The 24,342-nt window shown below is 52.2% G+C and overlaps 7 protein-coding genes across 7 annotated transcripts; 3 read left to right on the forward strand and 4 right to left on the reverse strand.

The window, feature by feature from the left end:
• The first annotated feature begins 232 nt into the window (after positions 1 to 232).
• STEHIDRAFT_147413 (uncharacterized protein) lies at positions 233 to 5,549 on the forward strand. Its single transcript, XM_007304667.1, has 4 exons — positions 233 to 1,059; positions 1,386 to 1,961; positions 2,035 to 4,884; positions 4,950 to 5,549. Exons 1-3 carry the CDS (start codon positions 637 to 639, stop codon positions 4,831 to 4,833), a joined length of 3,798 nt encoding a protein of 1,265 aa, XP_007304729.1. The 5' UTR covers positions 233 to 636; the 3' UTR covers positions 4,834 to 4,884; positions 4,950 to 5,549.
• A 444-nt stretch (positions 5,550 to 5,993) lies between these two features.
• Positions 5,994 to 7,855, forward strand: STEHIDRAFT_111408 (uncharacterized protein; the record flags this gene model as incomplete). Its single annotated transcript, XM_007304668.1, has 2 exons — positions 5,994 to 6,028; positions 6,058 to 7,855. The coding sequence occupies 2 exons, from the start codon at positions 5,994 to 5,996 to the stop codon at positions 7,853 to 7,855; spliced, it is 1,833 nt and encodes a 610-aa protein (XP_007304730.1).
• Positions 7,856 to 8,621: 766 nt separating this feature from the next.
• STEHIDRAFT_111409 (uncharacterized protein) lies at positions 8,622 to 9,660 on the reverse strand (the record flags this gene model as incomplete). Its single annotated transcript, XM_007304669.1, has 6 exons — positions 8,622 to 8,712; positions 8,774 to 9,239; positions 9,260 to 9,308; positions 9,394 to 9,434; positions 9,541 to 9,603; positions 9,636 to 9,660. 6 exons carry the CDS (start codon positions 9,658 to 9,660, stop codon positions 8,622 to 8,624), a joined length of 735 nt encoding a protein of 244 aa, XP_007304731.1.
• A 4,651-nt stretch (positions 9,661 to 14,311) lies between these two features.
• On the forward strand, positions 14,312 to 15,224 carry STEHIDRAFT_58136 (uncharacterized protein; the record flags this gene model as incomplete). The annotated part of the gene is made up of 3 exons (XM_007304528.1): positions 14,312 to 14,682; positions 14,784 to 15,101; positions 15,173 to 15,224. Coding segments are annotated over 3 exons (741 nt in total), but the record flags the coding sequence as incomplete, so codon positions are not given.
• A 1,807-nt stretch (positions 15,225 to 17,031) lies between these two features.
• Positions 17,032 to 17,511, reverse strand: STEHIDRAFT_147415 (uncharacterized protein; the record flags this gene model as incomplete). The annotated part of the gene is made up of 2 exons (XM_007304670.1): positions 17,032 to 17,377; positions 17,467 to 17,511. 2 exons carry the CDS (start codon positions 17,509 to 17,511, stop codon positions 17,159 to 17,161), a joined length of 264 nt encoding a protein of 87 aa, XP_007304732.1. The 3' UTR covers positions 17,032 to 17,158.
• A 177-nt stretch (positions 17,512 to 17,688) lies between these two features.
• STEHIDRAFT_111411 (cytochrome P450) lies at positions 17,689 to 19,969 on the reverse strand (the record flags this gene model as incomplete). The annotated part of the gene is made up of 10 exons (XM_007304671.1): positions 17,689 to 17,779; positions 17,836 to 18,165; positions 18,283 to 18,373; positions 18,424 to 18,613; positions 18,678 to 18,691; positions 18,748 to 18,868; positions 18,934 to 19,049; positions 19,106 to 19,254; positions 19,363 to 19,512; positions 19,572 to 19,969. The coding sequence occupies 10 exons, from the start codon at positions 19,967 to 19,969 to the stop codon at positions 17,689 to 17,691; spliced, it is 1,650 nt and encodes a 549-aa protein (XP_007304733.1).
• Positions 19,970 to 21,658: 1,689 nt separating this feature from the next.
• On the reverse strand, positions 21,659 to 24,315 carry STEHIDRAFT_168860 (cytochrome P450; the record flags this gene model as incomplete). The annotated part of the gene is made up of 9 exons (XM_007304672.1): positions 21,659 to 22,035; positions 22,108 to 22,541; positions 22,610 to 22,797; positions 22,879 to 23,075; positions 23,164 to 23,259; positions 23,323 to 23,523; positions 23,619 to 23,742; positions 23,810 to 23,827; positions 23,888 to 24,315. 9 exons carry the CDS (start codon positions 24,313 to 24,315, stop codon positions 21,985 to 21,987), a joined length of 1,737 nt encoding a protein of 578 aa, XP_007304734.1. The 3' UTR covers positions 21,659 to 21,984.
• Positions 24,316 to 24,342: the final 27 nt, after the last annotated feature.

The following is a 24,342-nucleotide window of genomic DNA, read 5'->3' on the forward strand; positions in this document are numbered from 1 at the left end:
CCTGGTTTCCATTGGCTCGTGCCCTGGATGCGGTGGTAACCGAGAATAGACAGACTGGGAAACAATATCGCACCGCTTCGGCGAAGTAGCGATGTCTAGATATGAATCCGAGTGTGCACCTGCTTATTGTGAGTAGATCCAAGATATCGCCGTCAAGCGCTTACGGCAGGCCGACGATGGCCTGTGGCGATATATTATTTATGCATCACTCAAAGCGGAGGGGACCCGATGGACAGATGAGATTGGATCAGGTACCGCTGTTATACCTTCTCGTATTGTCATGGAGAACTGCAAAGGGATTGATGAATGTGGCGAACGGGGCCAGAAAAGGTCGTCAACGCCAAAAGCGGGTGCCCCACGCGGCCACAACGTGTTTCTCCTTTCGTCTCGACGTCGAGCACGTCCTTCTCGCCGCCGTCAGAGTCGACGACCGAGCTCTCTTTCCGCTGTCACGTTGCCTGTTTGGACCATTTCTGACGACAGTGCTGGCCAGAGCGCATCGGGGACGACGACAAGGGCGATACATTCACACGTGCTCACGAGACACTGACCCTCTTGACGACCTGCTCGCCCGCGCTTCAGCCTCACCTTTTCTGCCGTTCGCCCCGCCGTCTTCATGCCTCTTCGCTGTCTCCAATGAACTCGCGCCCATCTTTGGCTTCGAAGCGGCGCCCTTCTTCTGCCATCTTTCTCGGCTCTCTTCCCCCACCAAATCTTCCAGATCTTCCTGAACCACCGAGCCCTGGCACGGCCTCAAATCATTCTGCCTCGGGCCTCCCCTCGCCGCCCGCCACAAATTCAACAGGTAGCGGGAGCACGGGCGACAATAGTGCGGACGGCGGTAGCCTTCGTAGACGATCTATCTCGGACGCGAACATGGTCAATGGCACTTCCTCCAAGAACGGATCAAAGAGACCGCTCAGTCCGGAAAATCAAGATGACGATGACGAGGATAACACCGCCAGGCTTTCTAGACGAAGGTCCCACCAGCCCACTTCCTCCAGCGAGAACGCGGATGCGTTGAAACGGGTCATGAGTCTTACCCAACGTAATCGTGCAGTGAGTCTGCGTTTACCCTGATCTTTTCTTTCTGTGCGGACTGTATTCCCTTCCCGGGTCAACAATGCCTCTCCATTGTTTTCACTTTCTGTGGGTGGTGGGATATGCTGCGGGATCACAGTGCGAATTCACGACTCAAGAGGCGGCTCGCGACCCGTGTTGGCCGTAAGAGGAAACATACATCCTGTGCCACCCATGACCATGTTTCTGTGTAGAAAAAGCTGTTCTGTACTCAATCCAAGTTTAAAACCTTCGCGATTATATTCCGTACGGTGTCACTAGGTCCGGGAGTCCATCACTCAACTTCGTCATTGATCTTCTTGCAGGCTCTCGACAAACTCGCTCGCTTAAATTCCACTTCGCCCTCCTCGCGAAGTTCCACTACTCCCCTTCCTCCGCTTACCGGTTCAACGTCGAGACACGCTCTCAGCTCCTCAATTTCTTCGGTATCCTCCCGTCGATCATCTTATTCACATACCCACATACACACCGCTCCCAGTCCCCTCTCTGGCTCTGAAACCGAAAGAGAATCACAACACTCAGACGATCAGTCTGCCACTCCTCCATCCTCTGTCTCCCATGTGTCCCATGATTACGACAGCAGCTTTCGTACAAGAACCATCTCCATGCCTGATTCACCGACCCGAGTCCGTACGCTCCAACAGAGTAGCCGATCGAACTCGCCTGCGCCTGGGACTCTTCAAAGAACACCTCGTAAACGGCTGGCTACTTTGGCCATGTCTACCCCATCCCCTGGCCGACCACGGGGAGAGGGAGTCGATGTTACTGCAGCGGCGATGGCTGCCGTCGAAAGTCTGAGGATGAGTCCCACCTCGCGGCGGAACCGCACTGGTGTTCCAAGAGAACTCAGGGAAACTTTCAGGAATAGCATGGATGGCAGGGTGCGTCGAGCGTCCTCTTTGGCACGAAATCGTAATTTAATGGCACTTTGTCACTTCATTCATATAACCCCAGACCTCGTCCGCATCACAAAGGCCACCGTCTCGCGACATGTATACACTCTCCGGGCGTGGCTCGCCCTCACCAAAAGCTAACCCCGCATCTCTGTATAACGGCAACCCCACTCAACTATCTCCCCGACCTCCACGATCTACCAGCAGCCGCTTCGCCACCGTCCGAGAGTCTTCCAGAAGACCAAAGTGGCCCTCAGAAGACATGTCTTCTTCTTCCTCGCGCCACATTGCGGAAGACGATGAAGATGACGAGTACGATCGCCCTTCCACAGGACATACACATAGTATCAGTATCGGTGGCGTTGGTCGAGCTCAGTTCCGTAGAGCCGGAAGTGTGGGGGATGTGCTTGGGACGAGGTTGATCGGCTCCGGGTTGAGAGCTGCTGGTATAGGTATCGGACAAAGAGACAATGGAGACGACCCTTTCGGCGGACAAGATATTCAGAACACGCCCACGCCCGAAAGAATCATGCGGCCTCCAAGATCTGCCGTCTCTTCTTCCACGGACGATTGGAACCCATCAGACGAACCCCGCGCCGGGCCTAGTAGTAGTGCTAGTAGAACGGGCGGCCTCTCGCGAACGGGAACGCTTCGAGATCGTGACCGTGAGCCCAAAACACCGGCCAACGCCGGCTCATCACACCTGAGGGGCGAGCGGGGCACGTACTCAGGACCAGCGCCCGGTGGGAGAACCTCATCCATGTCCGATTTCAATCGTTCGGGGAGGGCGAACGACGACGATGTTCCGAGTACGGCGCCTCCGGCCACCAGAACGTATAATCGCACGTACATGGACCGCGACAGGGAGGGCATCGGCTCACGAGCGGGCTATAGGGCCTCTCCGATTCCGGCGCCGTTGTTCGCGCAGGAGAGGTCGTATGGGTCGCCGAAAGTGAGGTCGACGAAATTGAGGGAGCCGGAGAGGGTCAGGACGCTCACGGCTGCGGAACAGCAGGCTATCGAGCACTTGAGGTTGATGGAGGACTCGCTTACGTCATTCGAGACGGCGTTGAACAGGCTCCCGGTGATGGGCGAGACGACGACGGCGACTATACCGGAGCTGCATAAAAGCGCGCAGGGCATCGTTAGATTCGCGGAGCAGGTGAACGAGATGCTGAGGAATAGGACGAATCGCGCTCTCGAGAGGCAGATAGAGTCGGAGGTGGATGATCTGGAAGGGGATAGGGATGAGGTTGACATGGTGGGGCTTTGGAACGATGTCGGGAGCGATTTTAGGGATTGTTTGAGGGTGAGTGACGAGTTGGTGAGGACGATGACGGGGCTGTTGTTAGGAGTTGGGAAGGTGTTGAGGGAGGCGGCTCCGTTGGGATCTTCGCAAAATGGAGGGCAGGCGCATTTGAGGGGAGTTAGCCTGGATGAGGAGATGTTGTCGGGGAGGTTGAGCGCGCAGCGGCATGGGTATGGGATGTCGAGCCCTGATGGACGGTCTGTCGCGGGAAGAAGTGCTGGAGGAGGGAGCGGAAAGGGTTCGAGTGGCGGTGGAACAGATATAGGGTCGGCTCTTGGGAGGAGTTCGAGTAGCAGGATGGGGATGGGCGCAGAAGCTAGTGGGAGGCGAAGCGCCGCTTCTTCATCGAGGAGGAGTTGGGATCCGAATAACTCCATCGCCAGCGACCGAGACAGGGACATGGTCAAGCAACTAAAGCGAGCGTCAAGTAGGGCCGAGGAGATGCTTGTCCATGCGCAACAGAGGTCTGCCTCCGCCATGATGCGAGAAAGGGAGCGAGATGTTTACGGTGTAGATCGTGACCGCGACCAACTCAGCCCCAGCTCTTCTGACCTCGGTCACTCACTTTCCTCTTCGCGTAACGGACCAGCGACGGCCGGTCTCGGGCCCTCGACGTCGACGCGACGGACTTACCAGCCCAGAGATCGAGAAAGGAAACCCGACTTGTCTACACATGACTCAGAGCGGACTCTTCGGGAATTCGACCCCTCGCCCACACCTCCGTCCTCCCGTGCAGGAATGAATACCGATATGAGCAGTCGTCAACCGCTTCCTCCAATCGACACCGACCCAAGTCCACTGCCTTCCGCCGATGCCTTCGAGCGTCGTTTATCCGAGCGAGCCAGTCGTCGGAAGATCTCCTCGACATCAAACATAACCGTACGGGCCAATCCATCCTTCAATCTATCCTCCTCCAGCGCCACCGTAGCGTTGTCGCCACACACCGTCTCCAACAACTTGACCCCCGAAAAGGCTGCTTTTCCGATGCTGAGCAGGACTGACTCGACAGAGAAGCACACAGGCGAGTTCTCGAGGAGAAGAGACGTTACGTTTTCTCGACCTTCGACAATCTCGACTTCTGCTCTCAACGGCGTACAGCAACGACATGATAGTCAGGCTCGCTCAGGTCGTGCGAGGGTTGAGTCGGGTGATTCGACGTATGCGGTTGACCTGGATGCGGACAATCCAGATTACAGTGGGACTAGCGCGAGCGATCGTGAACCTCCCCTCAGCGCCAAGTCCACCAGATCGCAACTCAGGTCTAGTAGAAACGCTTCTGAATCCGAACGACCTTCCCCCACGACCATGGGACAATCATCGACGCTGGGCAGGAGGAGGACGTTAGGAGCGGCGAAGGCCAGGGCTTCGTTGGATGCGGAGTTAAGTGATGAAATGAGGAGGGATCGTCCTCCACGGGACCGGGACAGAGAGCGGTCATCGGCTGAGAATCCAAGAGCAGGATCATCACAGAATCAGAACGCTTCGCTCTCGTCGACGGTGGGCGGGAGGAGGGAACGGAGGAGGACAATCACGGAGATTTTTGCTCCATAGACAAATTCAAAGCCGGTGTGTGTATTAAAATTGTGTCTTCTGAGTTACATCGTGAGTACCTTCCACCAGTTCTCCATCACGACCTCGCTCTGACTTGCGCTTCCCGGATCTCATAGCTTGTTGACCGGTCTCCTCTTGTTCAGCTCTCGCATCGATATCCGCGTTGGCCACTTGGTCGCGTTCGCCTTGCCATGTTTTTATTTGAGCCGTTCGTCTTGCCCGCGTTCGGTTCTTTTGTTCTTTCGTCTTCGTATATTCGTACTAGGACGATCTTTCCTGTATGTATCTTTTTTCTTTCTGTGGTTTGTTCTCTTTCTCTCGCATACATATCTTCCCCCCTCGTTAGGCCTGACCTTTTTCCCCTTTTCATATTTTTGATGGCACGCTTTCAACTTCTTCGCATGCCTGTGAGCTTTCACGTTTCACGTATCCATAAACCCAACAATCGTTTCAAGGCTGAATATTCCGTCTTCTCCTCTCTTCCACTTTCTCTGTTTTGAAATTCGCTTGCGATGCCCCTCCCACTCCCTCTGTCTTCAATACTACTCGTATCCTCCCCGTTATTCGGTTATTCTTCATATTTTCTTCGCCACTTTCTTCGTCTCTTCGCAGCTTTTCAGTTTCTGTGTCTCTCTCCTCTGTGATATCAAGTGTTTACTGTAGGCACCGTTGATCACGTCTCACTCTCTCCCTCCCTGTCTCTCGCATGTCGTACCCCACGCACGCACAGTATGTTTATGGGCTCTCTGTCGATGTTTACAATATATGAAGAATGGCGCCAATCTCTCACTGTTCGAGCAACGATTTTAGATATCTTCATGTATTCTAGTCGAACCGTGTCCCCTTCTCGCCCGCTGTGGGGGACCATTTGCCACAGGTGCCACACCGGCGCCACGTGTGACAATCAACGGCAGGCTCCGGCGATCGCCGACCACAAGTTCAACTTAAGGAAATCCCAAGGAAATCCCCACCCTCGGAGGCCGCAACCACGACCCAACGCAACCTCCACCTCACATCTGCAGAACGCTCAAGTCTCCACCAACGTCTGTATTCCAGAGCTCTAGTGAGTATCACACTGGTCCATGTGCGCTACTACCCTCGTCGCCATGTTCAGATATATAACTCACCTGCTGAATCCGCTAGACCTCCGCTCCATCACCATGTCAAACATTCCCGAGGAGAGTCCCTCTTCTAGGTATGTAACCTGCTACGTTTTACTACAAGCATGGTATCTAAAAGGGAGTGGAATGATGACAATAGGGAGTACTGGCCAAGTCTTGTTCAAGCACGAGTACAGAGATACGAACATGCCTCTTCCCTGCCAGGGGTTCATCCTGACGTCCTTAGAACAGCCCGAAGCGCTCTTAGTGCGGAGATTGAGGGCTTGGAACACGCTGTCATTTTGGCCAAGTCAAGCTTGAGCAATATGTCCCCGGTCCATAAACTCCCTCCCGAAGTGCTCGGAAAATGCTTCACTGCTCTGATGGTGCAAAGTGACCCACAGGTTTACACACGGAGAGCTACAGATGATGATACCTACGGCAACGTACAATTGGTTACGGATCTTGGGTGGATTTCGGTCACTCGTGTGTGCCGCAAATGGCGCCATGTAGCATTGGCTCAGGCGAGCCTTTGGGGTACTATTCCCTTCTGCCTTGGCCCAATGTGGGTAACAACCTTCATAGAACGAGTACTGTCGTGCCCATTAGACATCCAACTTGGGGCAGACACTCCTTTATCGCTGTGGAATAATCACCAAGATATGCTTGACACAATACTTGACATAATTCGTTGTCATTTGTTTCATATCAAGCGGATCATCGTCTCAGGGATTGAGTATAAGTTGGGCGACCTGGGAGAGCCGTTCTTCCAAAACCTCACAGACGTTTTGACCGATCGTACTCCAATGCTACACAGCATCGAACTCATAAGTGACGGTTTTGATTTCTCTTTTCCCCCCAATTTCCTTCACCATGCACCTCATCTCGCCTCTGTCACAGTCTGTGATTGTGACACGACGTGGACTTCTACGTCTTTTCGCAACCTGACATCCCTCGACATAACGCCTGGTCCCAGGCTCTCAGCATACGATCCCCTAATGGTGGTCCTTCGTTCGAACCCGACTTTGGAAGTCTTGAGACTTTGGGGCGCACTTCCCTTGCGTGCATCCACCTCAGCCGTTGGCGCTGTCATCACATTGCGTCATCTCACTACCTTAGACCTCGGTGAGGAATCCGTTACTGTCCTCCGCCATCTATTCGAGACTCTGGTCATCCCACCGAAGTGTGTCCTCAATCTGACGGAGGTCGTGATCGATACTGAGGTCTCCCTGAAAGATTGTCTCTCACTCATCACCATCATGTCAGCACATATCAACAGACACGACAAGCCCATTCGTGAATTCTTACTCCGCGACTTCACTGAACCAAGCCATACCGTTAAAAGGCCAATACAGTTTATAGCATGGAGAGATGTCAAATACTTTTTTAATCGACACTCGACACGGGAACTCGACCATGGGAAAGGTGCTGTGTTGAATTTTGGGGCAGTCATTAGCAGTCAACATGTCGACGCCGCCTCTGGGGAGGCTTGGAAGCAGAAGATCACACTTTCCTTATTGCAGCATCTCTCTCTATCCTCGGTTGAGGTTCTTGGGATCGAAAGGAATTGCGATCTGGTCGCAAGTTTACTCCCCGATTTGCAGTCGATGTGGAATATTCGATACTTATCATTTGACGGGGATACCTTCGAGTCCATGCAACGTTTACTTACGGCGACTATGACGGATTCTCCCCACGGAATAATGCTTCCGCATTTATTTTCGCTCCTGACACACAAAGGAGGCTGGGACGTGTCGTACCTGTCTGAGTCTTCAGTTGTCGCAATTTTGGACACCTTGCGCAAACGAAGAGACTTGGGTGTGCCTATTCAAGAGTTTTTCTTGAGCGGCTGCTCTTTGAATCCTGCCGATGAAGCAACTCTCCGAGAGATCGTACCAACGGTTGTGCTGGGCAACATTTAGACGGGCAGAATCGGTGAGTAATATTATGTTGTTGTGCACCTTGCCCTCATAAAAGAATTATTTTGTCTCAAGGAGGTTGTGGCCTTATGTTGGCCAATCTATGTCGGTCTATATCTGCGTTGGATGCAATATGCTTTGTGGCCAGGTCACTGTACGAATGTTTTTACATGATATGGTTTCGTTCCTTTGACAGTCGGTTCTCTGAGTGTCCATCCTCCGTACGCGTCGCGCGATACTCAACAAGCATACCTCTGGCAGATTTGGGGCTTGGACTACTCTTCACGAACTCAAGGGCCAAACTCTCCTTCCGGAGTATGATCGACCCCGTGTGCTACAAACCGAGTAGTTACTCCTAAACAAGGTATGGTGTTCTATGCGAGCTCCTATTAGCTAACACGATAACAGCGTAGAGAGAGAGAGAGAGTTAAGCTTACCATGCCAAGGAGATGATCTAAGTTCAGAGGACCCTTCGGTCACAACGGTTTGTTCCTCAAAATTAATATAGCTTACGGGACCACTCTAGTCCGAATCGAAAGACGCCTGTTCAAACTTCACATGAAGATCTCCAAGCGTAGGAACGCATGCGGCGTCTCCTGAGCGTCCTTCGAATGCGGTTAGACAGCGAGCGGTTGAGAGTAAGGAGGTCATGGCGAGTATGAGCTAAGGCGCTGGGCAGGAGGGTGACCTGACAGCGCTTCGGACATCGGTTCATTCTGAAGTATGAGTACTACTGCACGTCGGCCATGTCGATACGACGGAGGAGTATCTATTCCATCTTGCTTCCATCAACAGATAGTACAAGAGAGTATCGGATTTCTTCTTGCGTCTGCTCCAGCAGATCACATCGTGTGGAATAACTGTGTGGCAGGACTCGTCAAGGCAGGCACCAGCAAGTCCAGTAGAAGGTTTGGCACACACCTGTACTTTGCTCTACATACGCCACAGTCTGCTTCCCATGCAAAGCTGGCGAAGTGCCTCCCGAGTTTGCCGTTACGATCCTGGATATTCACCGTCGAACCCGATATGTCTACGGAGGACTCAGGCTGTAGCGCCGAGGAGGGATTGAAGGCCTTGTCGCCATACTGATACTCTACAACGGTCGCGGCACGTCCAGACACGCTCAAGAATATATCGACCGTAGCGCTTCCCAGCCATACTGTTCGTTCCTTGGACGGAGACGGAGCCAATTCAAACTTCGAAGGAGGGTCGATGTGAATGATGCCGGAAAGGGAAACATACACGGTTGTTTTCGTCGGATGAGAGATTGTAGCAGAGGAATCTGCGAGGTCATGGGAAGAGGGCGTTTTGCCGGGAGGAGAGTGGGAGGAAGGAAGAGACCGGGGGATCGAGATGTGGAAATGAAGCCCGTGAGCCCATGAGTTGACTTCGAAACATCCGACTCACACAGGTTATGATTGTATGTGTGGCTAGAAGCGTACTGTTGCACCCTGTCCTGCGTTGCTCGAAGAACAGAATGAGAATCTGAAGATAAGGGTCTGTCAAGTGATTTTGGACCGTGAAACGGCCGTATTACTTACGGTCAACGTCACACTAGTAGCAAAGTGCATCTTCACGATGCCTTGGGACGACTTTGTTGAACGAGCATCCGCGAGAAATTATATTAGACCAGGGCCGTCAAGACTGTTTTTGGTACGGAATGAGAGGAAGTCCGTCGATCCGCATACTACTAAGCACGTAGAGAGTGCACTTCTCATTCGGCCTAGAAGAGAGAAACACCCCTCCCCGAGCTACGCACAACGTAAATTATAGCGGAACGTACCGCGAACACCATCGAAGCCTGGCATAATATATTGAAGATAGTTCGGTATTCAGTGGCCTCAGCAGTACCTTGACCTCATCGTGTATGTCCGGGTCTGACATATATAGCCTCGTTCTCGCAGGACGAGAGGACGAGATCCATTCGAGCAATCTCGAACTTGGTCTTCTTTACGTGCCTGTAGCCGCTGTCCGTTTCGGTCTGTGCATAGGCGCGTACGACACAACATACGCTCCAAAAGTATCCATGATAAACACCGACCAGTCGAGGGGATGAGCCTTCATGCGATCATGGTCAGCTAAATATGATGCATGACGGTCGTATAGCCATGTATGACCGGTGAAGCGCCGATAATTGACACAGAACGGTCTTGTCAAGAAGACGAGCGAGGGCAATGAACAGAATTAATCCGGACCATCCCGAACCAGATTATCCTTTCATTCTTGACAGGCTGCTTTCGGACATGCAATTACACATGTACGACACAACGGGCGGCCTCATCCGCACCACAGGTACCCACTGGTATGAGAGACCGATGAAGAGATTCCGAACATGGCGATATCAGATATCGAGGGCGAGCGCTCATGCAGCAGCAACTGCATCGTAAAAGGACCGGTCGATCATGACGCGGACGGCGCACTGGCACTACTGAGATCTTTGCAAGTACAGAAGAGGTAAGTGCGGCTATATCCTGTCGGTTGAACAATCAATCGACATGAACGTGAACATGGCTGGTATCATACCTGCCAGTGGGAGAACGCCGAGCGTGAGCAAGACTCCAGGGAGTACTTACATGCTGAGTGAGGAAGATTCGCATGAACTTCAAATCATGACGGCCGTGCAAATCTTGAACTTGGCCTTCCCTTCGCGGATATGATCGTTCTTCAAGCTGGCCTTTGTCCGCTTTCAACTTGAGGCGTCTCCTGACAAGCGCTCACCGGTCACCACTGACACGTCTGGCCTCGACAGATCGATCACCATGGGCTTTCCGTCACCACAACCATCCAGCGCCGGCTCTCGAACGGAGAAAAGTCGATACTGTACATCGGAATAGCTGAACATCCACTCTCAGGCTCGCGACCAAACGGAACTATGCGAGCGAGTGAGAATTTTCGTGAGCACGAGGTTGCGTCGTCGTGGACAGAACGCTGCAAGACCGTCCGAAGCAGGGCGGTCACGGTAAAGAAGCTTTGCCTGTGAGAGAGAGAGACGAATCGAGGTGCGAACTTGAGTGACGATGCTTAACGCCGCAGGGGGTACATACTATATACGTATATGGTGCAGTGAGAAGATTTTTAGCCTGTTGGGGATGGACGGAAGATGAGTGACCGACCTGGTTTTGGTGGCGGTGGATGGACTTTGTCGGAAAATATTCCAGGACCTTTTAAGTACTTACAAGGCTATATCAGGTATATCAGGCCGGACCGGCCTGGCAATGATTGAAAGGGGGGAAAAACTCCCTGGGAAGGCCGCTTGTAAGGCCGCTTGTAAGGTCGCCGGGATCCGGTTTATGGCAATGGGCCTAGGCGTCGTTGGGCTGGCCGGGCTTGGGCAGGCGGTCGGGCGTGCCGGTGTGGCCCTGCGTAAGGTGGAGGGGGGCCACGTCGTTGATGCCCATGTCGTCCCCAACCTGACTGAGCGAGCGTGCACAATACGTTGAATGGTCACTTTCGTAGGTTGTGGCCATAGAGCGACATTGCAAGTGCTCGTTTGAGCGAGTTTGGAGGTGTTTTAGGATCGGGTGGCTGAGCGCGCGTGCTCCGCGCATGCCTAATCGGGGAGTACCCCTTATCAGACCGGTCCCAGCCGGGAAAGATACCTTACAAGGCAGCTTGTAATCTAATCACCTTTCAAGCTCCGCAAACATTTTCCGACATTCCGACGTAGGGTGACTCCTCGCAAGTTGCAATTCATCGTTGTTGACAGTAGTTACCGTTAATACTGTCGTACCGGAGGCTCTTCATGAAAAAGAGTTTCGTCCGGTGTGATCGGGAGCAGCGAGGAGTCTATAAGTAGACGAATAGAATACAGAAGATGATCGATTGTCGTCTGTAGAACACGAGGCTAAGACAACCTCCTCGTCGCTCTTCGCGATCTGGAAATGATAAGGCAAGCCACTACGCTACGATATTACTCGCAGACCAGCGTGATTGGTGGACGTGTGTCATGAGTTGATGAATGGCGTAAAAGAGGCTGTCCTCATGCAATTAGAGTCTGAGCCTCACGCTACTGCAAATACGGCCTAATTCGCTTCGCCTTTGTCTCTTGCTGAAACGTCTAAATGGAGTCAGAGATGATGGAACACGATTGACGAAAGCTTCGTGACAGACCTCGAGGCGCGTTGTGGCTGAGAAGGTTTGAGACAACGCCCAGGATGGTGAATGCCCTACGGTGCAAGTGTCCGAAATAGCAGATTGATGAGGCTGCATGACATCCAATTCAGTAGTCACGGGTGGGAGGCTTCACGACCGGAACGAAGAGAATCAAAGCGACGGAGGCCGGCGGAGTTCATTATCACGAAGACAACGATGAGTCTAGCGGAAGGAACAGACTGAAGATCCCAGAAACCGAGAAGAAGGTAGAAAAAGGTTCCAAATATGGAAGGAAGATGACCAAAAGAGGCAAGTGAGCTACGGAGAGAAAACATATCCTCGAGGCTGCGCAAAGTCGCGTGAATGGGAATGAGAACCTTCGTTGGAGGCTTGTGGCACGGGCCCGCAACGCCCGTAAAGTACTCGATGAAGATCGAATCATCCGATTGCATATGGGTCTAGGCCGACTCCTGAGGAAAGGGTGCGTGTGGCAATGTAGATGTCTAGGATTGGTCAGAAGGGGCATGTTGGGCGATACGGAAGGAACCCAGACAAATTTAGGGCTTGCGATATGGAACGCGGCGTAAGTATGGGTTCTGGTAGTTGCAGTGAGAAAAGAGGCCTGGGATGAGACGCTGTGGGCGTTTACGAGAGAGGATGGAGAGGAAGACGGGGAAGACGTGGACGAGAAGGACGAAGGAATCTGATGACTGGAGGAAGAAAGGGAGGCCTAACGGCGAAAGGAGGTGATGTGATCGGGTGCTGGCGTAGTGGCGTCCTCCGAACAAGGTTTCGGCGCTTCCCAAATTGCCGAATGCAGCCAAGGCACTACGTCTACGCCTTCAGCCGAGCTGCGATATCTGTCCGTTCCGAGACTCACACCGTCCTGCGAGCGCGAGCAGGGCTTGGGCTGGCACAGGAATTGATTGCTGGGGGTCCATGTGTGTGCAGGGCGAATTTCCAGGTCGAAAAGGCGGCGTGTTGGGCTGGCTGTGAAGTGGGAAGCGGAAGATGCAAGCGTAAGGGGCCTTGTTGGGGCTTCAATCAGTTGTGCAGAGAATTCATGCGAGCCGGACTTCTCCAAACCGGGCATCGTCTCCCCTTTCCGTCTCTCCCAGCCGCTCGTCGCCCCTTCCCGCCTCTCACCCTCTCTTCACGACCACCATGTCCGTCAGAGGCCACCAGGCAATGTCGCCCCCTCAGCACAGGCCCCAGAGCCAGCAAGACGTCGTCATGGGGCCCCCTCCAGTCCCGTCCCAGCCCTCGTCGTCCGCCGGATCTGTACAGGGTAAGCCTGACTACAAAGAATACTACTACAAATACCAAGACCTCAAGAAGAGCCATATAGAGCTCGAACAAGTCTGTTTCTTCGTCTTACCTTTTCCCTCGTATTTTTCTTATGCCAACGCACGCATCAGAAATGCAAGACGCTTCACGACGAGCTCAGGCGCTCGGGCGAGCGCAACATGCAGAGCAACAATGAACGAGGGTGCGTTTTTACCTTCTATCCTTTGACGGATCGCCCGATGCCATTGTCGTTCTCTCTCTCTGTACAGTCTTCTTCTCGATCGCATCTTAGAACTCGAGTCCGAGCTCGAAGCTATCAGCCGTCCAAGCAATGGCGGCTCTCCAGCCCACTCAGATTCCTCTCGTCGTTCCCTGCAGCCACCCAGTACTGCGTACCCTCGTCATGCCATTTCTGGTCGTGCACATACCGCGATGGTCGCGAATCTTCGTCAAGCCATGGACGAGATCCGCACGGAAGATGGATCTCCCGATTCTCTCCTCGTTTCGCGTCACGCCGCCGCGCCACCTCGCAAAAGGCAAGCGGACGATATGAAGGAACGCGTGGACGAGGAGATTCGCGACGTAAAGAAGGCAAAGACGACCAAGCCGAGAACCGTCGCGCCCTCTCCCACTCCGTCGAATGGCCCAAAAGGGGTTGAGGGAGGCGCACCAGCCGCGCTTCCCTCGAGTAGTGACCATTCGGCTGGACTCTCTTCCTCCTCTCAACCGGAGACGACTCTCGTATCGTCCTCTGGGAAACGAATTCGCATCAAGTCGTTGTCGACCTCTCAGCCACAAGATGGTCCTTCTCCAGGCCCACCTAGCGCTAGTTCTCGAACTTCTGATGTTCAAGGCCAACATCAGCAACCATCCGCTCAGTCCGCTTACAGCAGTGGTGTGCCCGGCTATCCTCACTCTCCTCCACAACATCATCGACCTCCCACCGAGCCGGTCTCGCCCATCTACGATGGCGAGCGGTACTCTCCCTTGGATCACCACGGCGACTCACCCTCAAAATTTCGCAACGGTAGTGGTGGATATGGACATGGCCCAACGCAGGGGCACGGGTCCGGTCACCCAATGACGTCCCCTGGTTTAACACCGTCTAACACCTCTCATTACGGTACTGGCGTCACTCCGGGCGGCAATGGTTTAAGTCCAAGTGGTGCGGTCGCAGCCAGCCCTCATCCGGGAGTAATCCTCTCTCCTGCTAGTGCTAGTGCGTCCCGACTTCCAGACGGTGTCCGTCATGCGAAACCGAAACGACTAAAGGCCCACACAGTGACTTCAAAGAGCTTCAATGTTCCGTCTATCCCGAGGGATAAGAAGGGGAGGCCATTGTTGCCGTTGAATGTGGGTATCATGACCGTCATGAGCCTCGGGGAGGTCTGTATGAGGGAACACTTCCATACGGAGAGGTATATCTTTCCGGTTGGGTATGAGGTGACGAGGTGCGTCTTTTTCTTGAGCCGCGCGTTGCTCCTTCCAGATCGCTGATTGTAGCCTGGTTACGCGACCGCTATTCCCTACGTCTCAATGTTGGTCATTTGAGCAGGCGCTACCTATCTGCCATCGATGCGCACTCGGAGACTGTTTACCATTGTACTATCCTGGACGGCGGTGACGGTCCGAAATTTCAGATCGTGGCCGCTGACCAACCTACGAAACCTATCGCTGCAGGAACTGCCACAGGCGCATGGTCCGTCGTCGTTCGTGCAGCGAACCATATCAGGAATCGCCAGCACAGTAATTCGGTGTCAGGGCCCGATTTCTTTGGCCTAGGGCAGAACACGATCAAGCATCTCATCCAGGAGTTGCCGAATGCGGATCGGTTGAGAGATTATGTGTGGCAACATTTCTGGGAAGGAGGGTGGGTGTCTTCCTTGCTGGTTTAGTGCGGCTCACTTGAGTATTGCTGACAACCTTCTCCGTATGATTTAGTCCACTTGGAGGGCGTCATGCTGCCGTCATTCCTGCACTTCCAGAAGATTACGAGGGCGCGAACGCAGATCGTCCGGACTCGAAAGACGGCGAGATGAACCTCGTCGATCCCGACCTCGCCACGGACATGCCTACTCCTCAACCTCAACACGCTCCTCCTCCGCACACCCTCGAACGTCGGCCTTCTCGAACAAGTCTCGATCCAATTCCGGATAGACTTCCACCTCCGCCCACGGCCCACGGCCAGCACGCATACTCAAACCCCTCTAGCTCGTACCCCGGATCTGCACATACGCCACCGTCGGCTCATGCAAGACCCTCGCCACATATCCCTTCCACTCAACCATACCTTCAACCGAGATCCCCATCACACCCACACTCGTACTACAGGACAGACTTGTATCCGCCTCCTGGATCTTCGCCACCTGCAGCTCAGCTTCCACCTATCCATAGTCAAAGCTCGTCACGAGACTATTATTCCCGGAATCGAGAAAACCTTCCGGTGCCGCCACAGCAACAGCAGTATGCTCACCAGTCGCACCACCATTACCAGCCATCTAATCATTCCAGTCGTGCTTCATCGCCGCCGCCGTCGACGCCCTCTTCGCGAGGCGGTCCCGATCGCGACAGAGATCATTCGTCGCACTCATCTCATTCCAACTCGGCATCCCCGTATGGCTCGCGCACGCCACAACATTCGCACGCACCGCCAGCACCACCACCTGTGCCTGCGACGTTCGCGAGTATTATGAATGCGTATGATAATGCACCGCCGTATGCTTCGAGCTCACAAGCGCAGCAAGCCTCGAGGCCAGGGACAGGGAGTTCGGCGTCGATAAATGGAGGCGAAAGTGGGCATGCGAGTGTGAATGGGGAGGACAGGAGGAGGGGCAGTGTAGGCAGTGCGGGTATGAGTCTAGGAGGAGGGGTGGATGACGTGCAGTAGAGTGTTTTTGGATATCTGTTGAGCATCGTGATGAAGCTTGTTCGTTGTCATTGTTGGGCGTTAAAAGTAAGTCGTTCTGTTACTTGTTTGTACGCTGCGAACTGAAGCTTTTGCCCTTGTTTTTATAGTGTTGTTCTTTTTTTCCTCATGGTCTGTAATTGCGGCAATGTGTTTCGCGGCTTCGACGTTCATGGTTCATCTTGCGGACTGAAGAACTTGTATATGCACATCAATTACCATTTCCCTCTTCTTTCCCCATCCATCATCCATGCACCCCGCGCAATATCATCATACCACCCGCATCCATACACCTGCCCCTTTACCTCTTCTTGCCTCTTCCTATCCCTTATCACTGTTCTTGGCAATCATTATCATGTCGTCTTTGAATGACTTCAGCCACTCAACCCCCCACCTCCCCCTCTCTTACTTCATCTTGATTGTCATTTGGGTTCATTTTCCGTCTGGCCCTGGTTGCTTGTTGTTTTGTTTTGTCGCTCTCTATCGACGTCGTTGGTTTGTCCTATTGCCGTGTGGGTTTTTTTCTCGGTCATATCCTCTTCCGTGTCCTTGCGCCCTTTCCCTCGTCTCCCCGTTACATCCCTCGCCTCCCTCGCCCGCTTCGAGACTTGATCTCCATGCTTGACCCGCCGATCACCATGTCATATAACCTTATGCATCATACAGATCTACATCGCCCTGTAAGCCGCCTCACCCTACATGACGTGGGGAAGCCGACGCGACCGACGAAGCTTCCGCTGATCATTTAAGTCGTGTCCCCAAAATACACTAACTATCGCGCATCCACGTCACGGTCAGGGTTCTTTTGCACGCTTTCCCCCTATTCATTTTCTTCCCATCTGTGTCTGCGACGCATTACACCACATCTGTACCAGCCTCCAGTCCCACCCGTCACAGCAGTCTTCCACCTGTCGACGGGCTCGGGACGACCCTCGTACTCACCCCTACACACGCACACGCAACAGCGCGGCCGACCCCACGCATCGTGTCGTGTCGGGTGGGTGCGTGGGTTTCGAATTGGATTAAATGCTTAGGCGATATTGATGAAATTTCCATGTGGTTACGAACTTTTTTCCGTTTCTCTGACGCGCTCCGATACTTGATCTTCTCCATGTGAGGGGATGGGAGGAGGAGTGTGGATTTGGGATGGGGGGTTCGTTTGGAAAGCTCCTGTGGGGACTCCTCCTGATGCGAGGAACGTGCCGGGTTTTGGGGTAGTATATGGAGCTTACATTCTTTTTCTTTCTGATAATTGGATCAGGTAGGCGGGTTTGTCTTGGATCTTATATGTGCAGTGGGTGTGCGAGCTGAGCATGTTGAGCATGAATACATTTTGAGGGGATGGAAGTCTCGATATCGACAAATATGCGACCATTGTTCATGTGTATGCGTATAGGTAGTGTACTTTCGGGGTCAACAGTCCAATGAATCCAATGTCCTGCCTTATACATGTATATACCGTTCCGACCGTCGTGATGCCCGTTGACAATGTCCAAAAAATAGTAAACAACACAATTCAAACTTTGATGTTCGCCGCCTGACTCCTTTCAATCTAGTTTGTCTGCTCATCCTCCGTTGACTGGATCAAGCGCAGAGCAGCATCGTCCCGCGGAAATATTGAGCATTGGAATAGTGGAGGATGGCTAAGGAGAAGTATGGAATTAGAAACTTGACCGCACAGTGCAAACTTGAGCCGCACCTGAGAGAGAATTCCACATTGTGCTTGTCATTGACCGGTATCTCATTGCCCTTCTCGTCCTTTTGCTTCTCGACAGTGAACACCGACAGGAACGTGGAGAAGAACATGTAGGCGATCTCATCTACAAGATGGCGTCCCGGACAGACCCTTGAATGTTTATGGTTCAGTACGACACGGGTGACGAAATCATGGCAAGAAACTCGCCTGCGGCCGAACCCGAAGGCAGCTGCGATGTCGGGATCATCTTTGAACTCTCCCGTAGGTGTAAGGAAACGCTCGGGTTGGAAAGACTCTGGGTCGGGATATTTGACGGGATCGTGCAGCATTGCCCTTCCATGCATCAGAAAAAATAAGCCTCGTAAGTCATTAGAACTTGGAGAGTGTGATCGCAACCGATGTTAGCGAGGACAATGGAGCCTGTATAAAATTAACAGAGACAACATGAACCACGAGTTCTCACCCAAATAGAACGAACGTATACCTTTAGGGATGAAGTAGCCCTCGAAGATGTCATCCTCTCTGGTAGAATGTGCAACACCTATTCAGAAAGCTCAATAAGTAGGAGACCTTATAATGGAGAAGACATACCCAATTGTGTGACCAACCTCCATCTGAGGATCTCCTTGCACATAGCTTCTATGTACGGGAGCCTACCTCGGTCTTCGTTGTTGGGTAGCCGTTCACGACCGATTACGGAGTCGAGCTCTTTTTGTGCGCGTTGTTGTACTTTCGGGTACAGAAGAAGTACCAGCATGAAGTTCGTCATAACTACGCTAGTCTGAAAGGAATGGCTATTTAAATACGATCTCGTTCATTACCAGCGAGAACTTCGTTGATCTCACCGTGTCTGAACCAGCTATAAGGGGCAGCAGGTCAAACTCATAGACATAAGGACAAAGACCTGGAGCGTACCCCCATAAAGCGAAGCTGCGATGTTCTTGGTGTGATCTTCATCCTTGTCAGAGGGGGATTCGAGGTTATACTCCGCCGTGAAGTAACTCCGACTCAACGAAGGCTCCGCAGAACCGTCTAACTATAGCGTTAAGAGCACCCAGATGATTAGGTAGACTTATCTTTAAAAAATGGAGGCCAACGTACAACACTCTTTTTGACAAAGTCAAAAGGTTCGTTTCGTATTTCCTCACCTTCACGCTTGACTTGCTCAACGTCGCGCAATTTACCAAACCCAGGTACCCAACCGGGCAAACGTCCCACTTCAAGGAAGGTCACAAAGCCACCATGCTTCCAGAACAAAGCGGATGACACTCACGGATCGGAAAGACGTTGATGATGCTCGAAGTCGGAGACATGCTGTCTCCAAGTGTTTTGTTGAAGGCTTCAAGCTTCGTAATATATCCATCGTCTTCGTTCTCTACTTTGTATCCGTACGCGGTCGACATTATTATGCTCGTCAGAAAGCTATATTGTCACATCGCGAAAGACAAAGTGAGTCTCAGTCCAATGAAACGCGAAGTAACGGCCTACTATTTGAAGTGACGGCGAAAATCATCAGGCTCACGTACTAACGATCTGAGGAGCTCGTTGACTCTCCAGCGCATCATCGAGCGATAGGGGCTAAGGGCACTCGGTCGAAAGTGTTGATCTGCGATACGTCGTTGAGCTCGATGAGCGTCCGTGTCTGAAACGAAGATGGTGTTCCACGTCGAGAGCTGCATTCTGAAATGTCAAGGCAGTGTTATATGGTGCGAGCATAGAATGGGAAAATGGGCACTCACAGGTGCAGAAGGGGTATCACCGGACGATCGGACCAGTTCCTTGCTCTTTTCTGAAGAAGTTCTTTTGCGACGTGGAGAGAGCTTAGTATGATAATGTTCTGTCCCATAATACGGAGAGATAAAATGTCCCCTGAGAACCAGATAGCCGAGTTGAGATATTTACAGCAACATATGGGAACAGAGAGAGCCCTACCATGTTCTTTTCTCAGCGGCGCAAGGCGTTCGCCGTGGTCGTGATTGGGGAACTGAAGAAGATTGCCTATGAGAGGCAGCCGCTTGGGTCCTGGCGGCAATGGGAATTTAGAGGAGGAGCGAGTAACATGGACCAAAGTCAAGACGAGCACAAAAAGCGCGCAGGCGGCAGCATCGACCACAGAGAACGATTGGAGGAAAGACATGGATCAGTGGACGTCGTTCGGAGAAGGGATATGGGCCGTGCTGAGTAACGACGGCCCAACCTTGGATGGCACTCTTTATATAGTACAAATGCAGACGTTCCGTGTTGTAATAGCTTTCATTCGAGCCCGGAAGCTGTGTCATGGGGAACAAGTGTACGTTCCAGAGCACCACAGGGTCGTGAACTCTAACATGACGCTCAGTACTACACGGGGAGAGCTGGATAGTCATCTACATTCAGTTCGACGTATACAACGATATGCGGGATTAGCAAGGCCCTACGGCCAGAGTACAATGCCAATAGGCACATTAACCGTTCGACGTCATCCAAGAAGATATACGCCGTCTCTTTCTCAGGAATATCGTGTCGAGGTGGTGCAACAGGAAATAGAACCGGCTTCTCTGACCAATGAATCGAACGCCGAAACTAAAGAGCCCGCGCGTTCTGATAGTCTCCCAGCCTCCCTAGTATCATTGTGAACTCCACACCTACGTTACAGCTTCAAGGCGTTCAAGGTTCGAGTGGATTACCAGTATACGTGTGGATTGTGGCAGCGATACCCATCGCAATTGAATACTGATGAAAGTGTCCAGGGCGCAACAGCATGGTGCGGTATCCCCGATAGTCAGACTTGGGTCAGACAGCGCCGATCTGTTGTCAACAACTCTTTTCATACTAACGTCGCACCCAAGTATTTAGACGAGGGTATGTGTCCCCATATACGATAGCCATTTATTCACCTCCAACGAAGAGGTTCGACAGGAAACGACGACGAATGCGAGATATTGACGTCGAGTACACCGCCAGAACGTGTGCGTTGTACCGGCGATTCATCGAGTAACAAACGAGTCACGCACCTTTCAGCCCCTCGTTATCTAGCTCTGAAGAAGATCCGGAAATGAATGGATCAGCATAAGCATGCTCTTGAGAGAATACACCTGTCCCTCCGCTTGCTTACAATTGAATAACCCAATGATACGAAACAGCACTAATTCAAGCTCTCGACGATCGATGTGAACTAGGTCTTCAGCGTCCCAATCACGAGGAGGGATTGCGCATTCGAAAGATACACGCCGACTCGGAAGTGTGCAAACATGTTGCGTACTCAGTCATGGTCGTCGAATTGTTGTGAATACGTTACGCACCTGAACACGGCATTTACGAATGTGCATATTGGCCACAGGAATCTCCGGTTCTTCTTTCTTCTTTGGCTTCCTGACCCAGACACTGGACAAGGACAAGACCTCGTCAACCAAGCGGCGCCCGGAATATTCTCTGTGTGGTAAGAAGTGGATATCATCACCGAATGAGATTGCTGCGGCATTTGAGAGCTTTTAACAGGGCGCTCTCTTCCACACATGAAAAGGAGAAAGGTAGAGGATCCCCGCTGTATCCTGATTTGGCCAAAACGTTCCATGTAGTACTCTTGCAGCTGAGGCTATACCGGAGGGAGGTCCACAAGGATCATACACTTTCCGCAGAAGAAATACAAAGGGCGGAGGGCCTGGGACTCGGACTGGGCCGAGCGAAAGACCATGGCCTAAAACTTATGCAATACTGTAGTTTTTCGACCATATGTTCGTCACGCATCACGCAGGGTGCGCCGGCGAACATGTTTGACCTGATGGTCACGCATATACGCGGGTCCACGAACAGCAAATCGTGACCGATTTCCACCAAAATCGAGCAGAAATCAATTTTTAGGACGTACCGCGAACAATTTCATTGGTTCGTCACGCGTGGTCCGCCCAAACGAACCGTGGTCTGGCGAAGGTCACGTCTGACATAATCTTCCCACGAACCTACGGTCGAAAAACTACAGTATTGGAACCATCCACCATAGCGAAAGAACTTGACGAGACAATTGGTAAAGAGTAAGTAGTACAGAAAGTAAAGCTTTTGAGTTTGACATCAGAACCGAATGTGTCAGAATCGGGATTGCTCAACGATAGCACGTGTAAACTTCAAACTCCGCTAAGTAACTTCATCCGTGTGGCGTCGGCCGTGTTTCCAGATTCATCGAATCTTGAACACAAGCTTGCACTCTCCTGAAGCCGGAAAAATGACCTATTCATGTCAAGCCATGTTGTCAGCAAATGAGCAGCGCAAATGAACCTTCGTCACCATAGAATAACTCACAAAACTGTCCATAATCTCCATGCTTCCTTCAGTCGTGCTATCCGGTGCCACAATCTCAAAATTCCTCACTATCGCGAAGGCAACAACTTTGAGCAACATCAACGCGAGATTTCTCCCACCGCAGATACGAGTACCTAAACCGAATGGCATCATGTATTGATGCATCTTCAAGGTACTATGTTCGTCAGTGTGGTGCGGGGATGATTGGAAGTCTGGGTCAGAGACCCAACGCTCGGGGTCAAAGTCATCGGGCGAGGAAAAGACGTGCGGGTCACGATGCAGGGACCAGGCTTGTGTGCCGACTATAGTTCCGGGTGGGAGTGCAAACCCTAAGAGATCATATCCCTCAGAGCCCGGAGGAGTAGCCCTGGTATTCATTGTTGATGGGACGACGCGCTCAAGCAGACTGGGACCGGCGCTGTAAAGGCGGAGACCTATAGTAAATTAAGATCGATCATGAGGTATTGCCCAATGTGCAAAGCTGATGTGCAATAATGCTCCCCTTCTTGAACAATGGCATTGAGGTATGGAAGGTTCTGTATCACCGATATATCTGGTATACTTCTCAAGTCAGAACCTTTTATTACGCTGTCCACCTCAGCTTGTAGCTTCTTCGCCACGGCCAGTTTGCGAGAAAGCTCCCAGCATAAATAAGACAACGTCGTCGAAGTGGTGTCCGATCCTGCTATCCTACTCGAAGCCAAGTATTCAATATCCATGAGGGATTCCGTTTATGCACAGCGTAGTTCGAGAGACCGAAGACGGACTTACAGGTGGCCCATAAGCTCAGAGATGATGTGCTTTTCTGGCATTGGTTCCTTCGTCGTTGGTGTGCGAAATTGTAGGAGATGATGAGCTAGTGGAACAGTGGTAATTTCACGCTCCGGGTCTTGAGTTGATTCTTTGGAGAGTTCTGCTTTCTCATCAGCGAGCTGGCGTCGAGCTTCCCGAACTCTTGAAGTCACAATCTGAATAATTTCACGGGCAATGAGTACTCCCATAAGATGCAAGGGACAGAATGGTCGGAATGATTTATATCTTTAAAAATCTGCTTACTTCCGCAAGAATACTGTCTGAATCACATAGCTCTCTCCACCGTTTATTCGGGATACGGCTGATCAAGGCCCACGCACACCGGGGGAATACGCTCCGCTGGGTTATATCCCAGCATCGGAATCAGCGAGAAACGGACTATGGATTCATCGAGCAACACACCATCAGCCCCCGCTTTGCGAAATCACCAATCGCCTTGCTCAGGGCACTTTCGGAACCTCCGGCCGCCCAACTCTCCAACGCTCCAGCGCCCTGAAGGCTTTGATTCCCTGGACCAAAAGAGGTGGCGGAGATTACGTCTATCATCAATTGACGAAAGAGGAGGAGGCTGTCTATCGGCTCATTGGCGTGCTGGTTCAGGACCTGCGAGTGTGCAGGCCACAAATGTGAATAAGATGTGTGCCAGAAAGGGAAAGATGCTGGACGCAGCGGTGGGGCCAGGAAATAGTAGAACATACGTCGACAAGCAGCAGAGTGAAATGGTGAACCTCGGGCTGAAAGGTGGAGAGGTTCGTCGGGTTATAGTGTCCAGAGTATGCTTTCTTACGAGGTGCGTGGAGGGAGTGTGGAAGCACGGTCATCCTGTAGGTACGAGAATTATGGATGAACATATCATGTCAGCGTCCATAAGACAAATGGCTCTGCTCACGCATGATCATTATCATTCCTGTAAGGTGTTTATCGTTAGCATTGCTCACGCCGAGACTTCAAAAAGCATCGAACGAACGTCATCATGGATTTATACCAGCTACTCTTCTCGAACCTCGCCCCTCCACCACCCGCACCAATACTCCCACCATAAACGACCTTTCCTGATCCGAGATCCTTAAACGCAACCTTCCCCGGCCCAATCCTCACGACAGGCCCATATGTCTCAAATAGCTCGTGTATGACTTTGCATTGTCGAAATCGCAACGCGCCGTGGAATATGAGCCATAGATCGGAAAAGGCCGCGAGTTTAGGACCAGGGATGGAGGACAGGGGGGAGAAGTAGAGGTTGTAGATGGCGTGGGTTGTGTACCAGGGGACAAGAAGCACGAAGGCAAAGAGGAGGAGTGCAGGAGAGCTTGGTATGTTTGTTTTCGATCCGGCGACCGAGAGATATGAGATGGTGGAGTGCATGGAAGTGGCGAGACGATCAAAGACACTAGACATGGTGCAGACGAGATAGTTGTGTGCCGG

The sequence above is a fragment of the Stereum hirsutum genome (assembly GCF_000264905.1).
Source record: "Stereum hirsutum FP-91666 SS1 unplaced genomic scaffold STEHIscaffold_8, whole genome shotgun sequence".
Classification (NCBI taxonomy): domain Eukaryota; kingdom Fungi; phylum Basidiomycota; class Agaricomycetes; order Russulales; family Stereaceae; genus Stereum; species Stereum hirsutum.

What these genes read in the sequence shown, in the direction of transcription:
- STEHIDRAFT_147413 (XM_007304667.1), top strand. Translation starts at nt 637, where the DNA reads ATGAACTCGCGCCCATCTTTGGCTTCGAAGCGGCGCCCTTCTTCTGCC. An exon ending in TTACCCAACGTAATCGTGCA is followed by an intron (nt 1,060 to 1,385) that starts GTGAGTCTGCGT and finishes ATCTTCTTGCAG; the next exon opens with GCTCTCGACAAACTCGCTCG. An exon ending in GGAATAGCATGGATGGCAGG is followed by an intron (nt 1,962 to 2,034) that starts GTGCGTCGAGCG and finishes ATATAACCCCAG; the next exon opens with ACCTCGTCCGCATCACAAAG.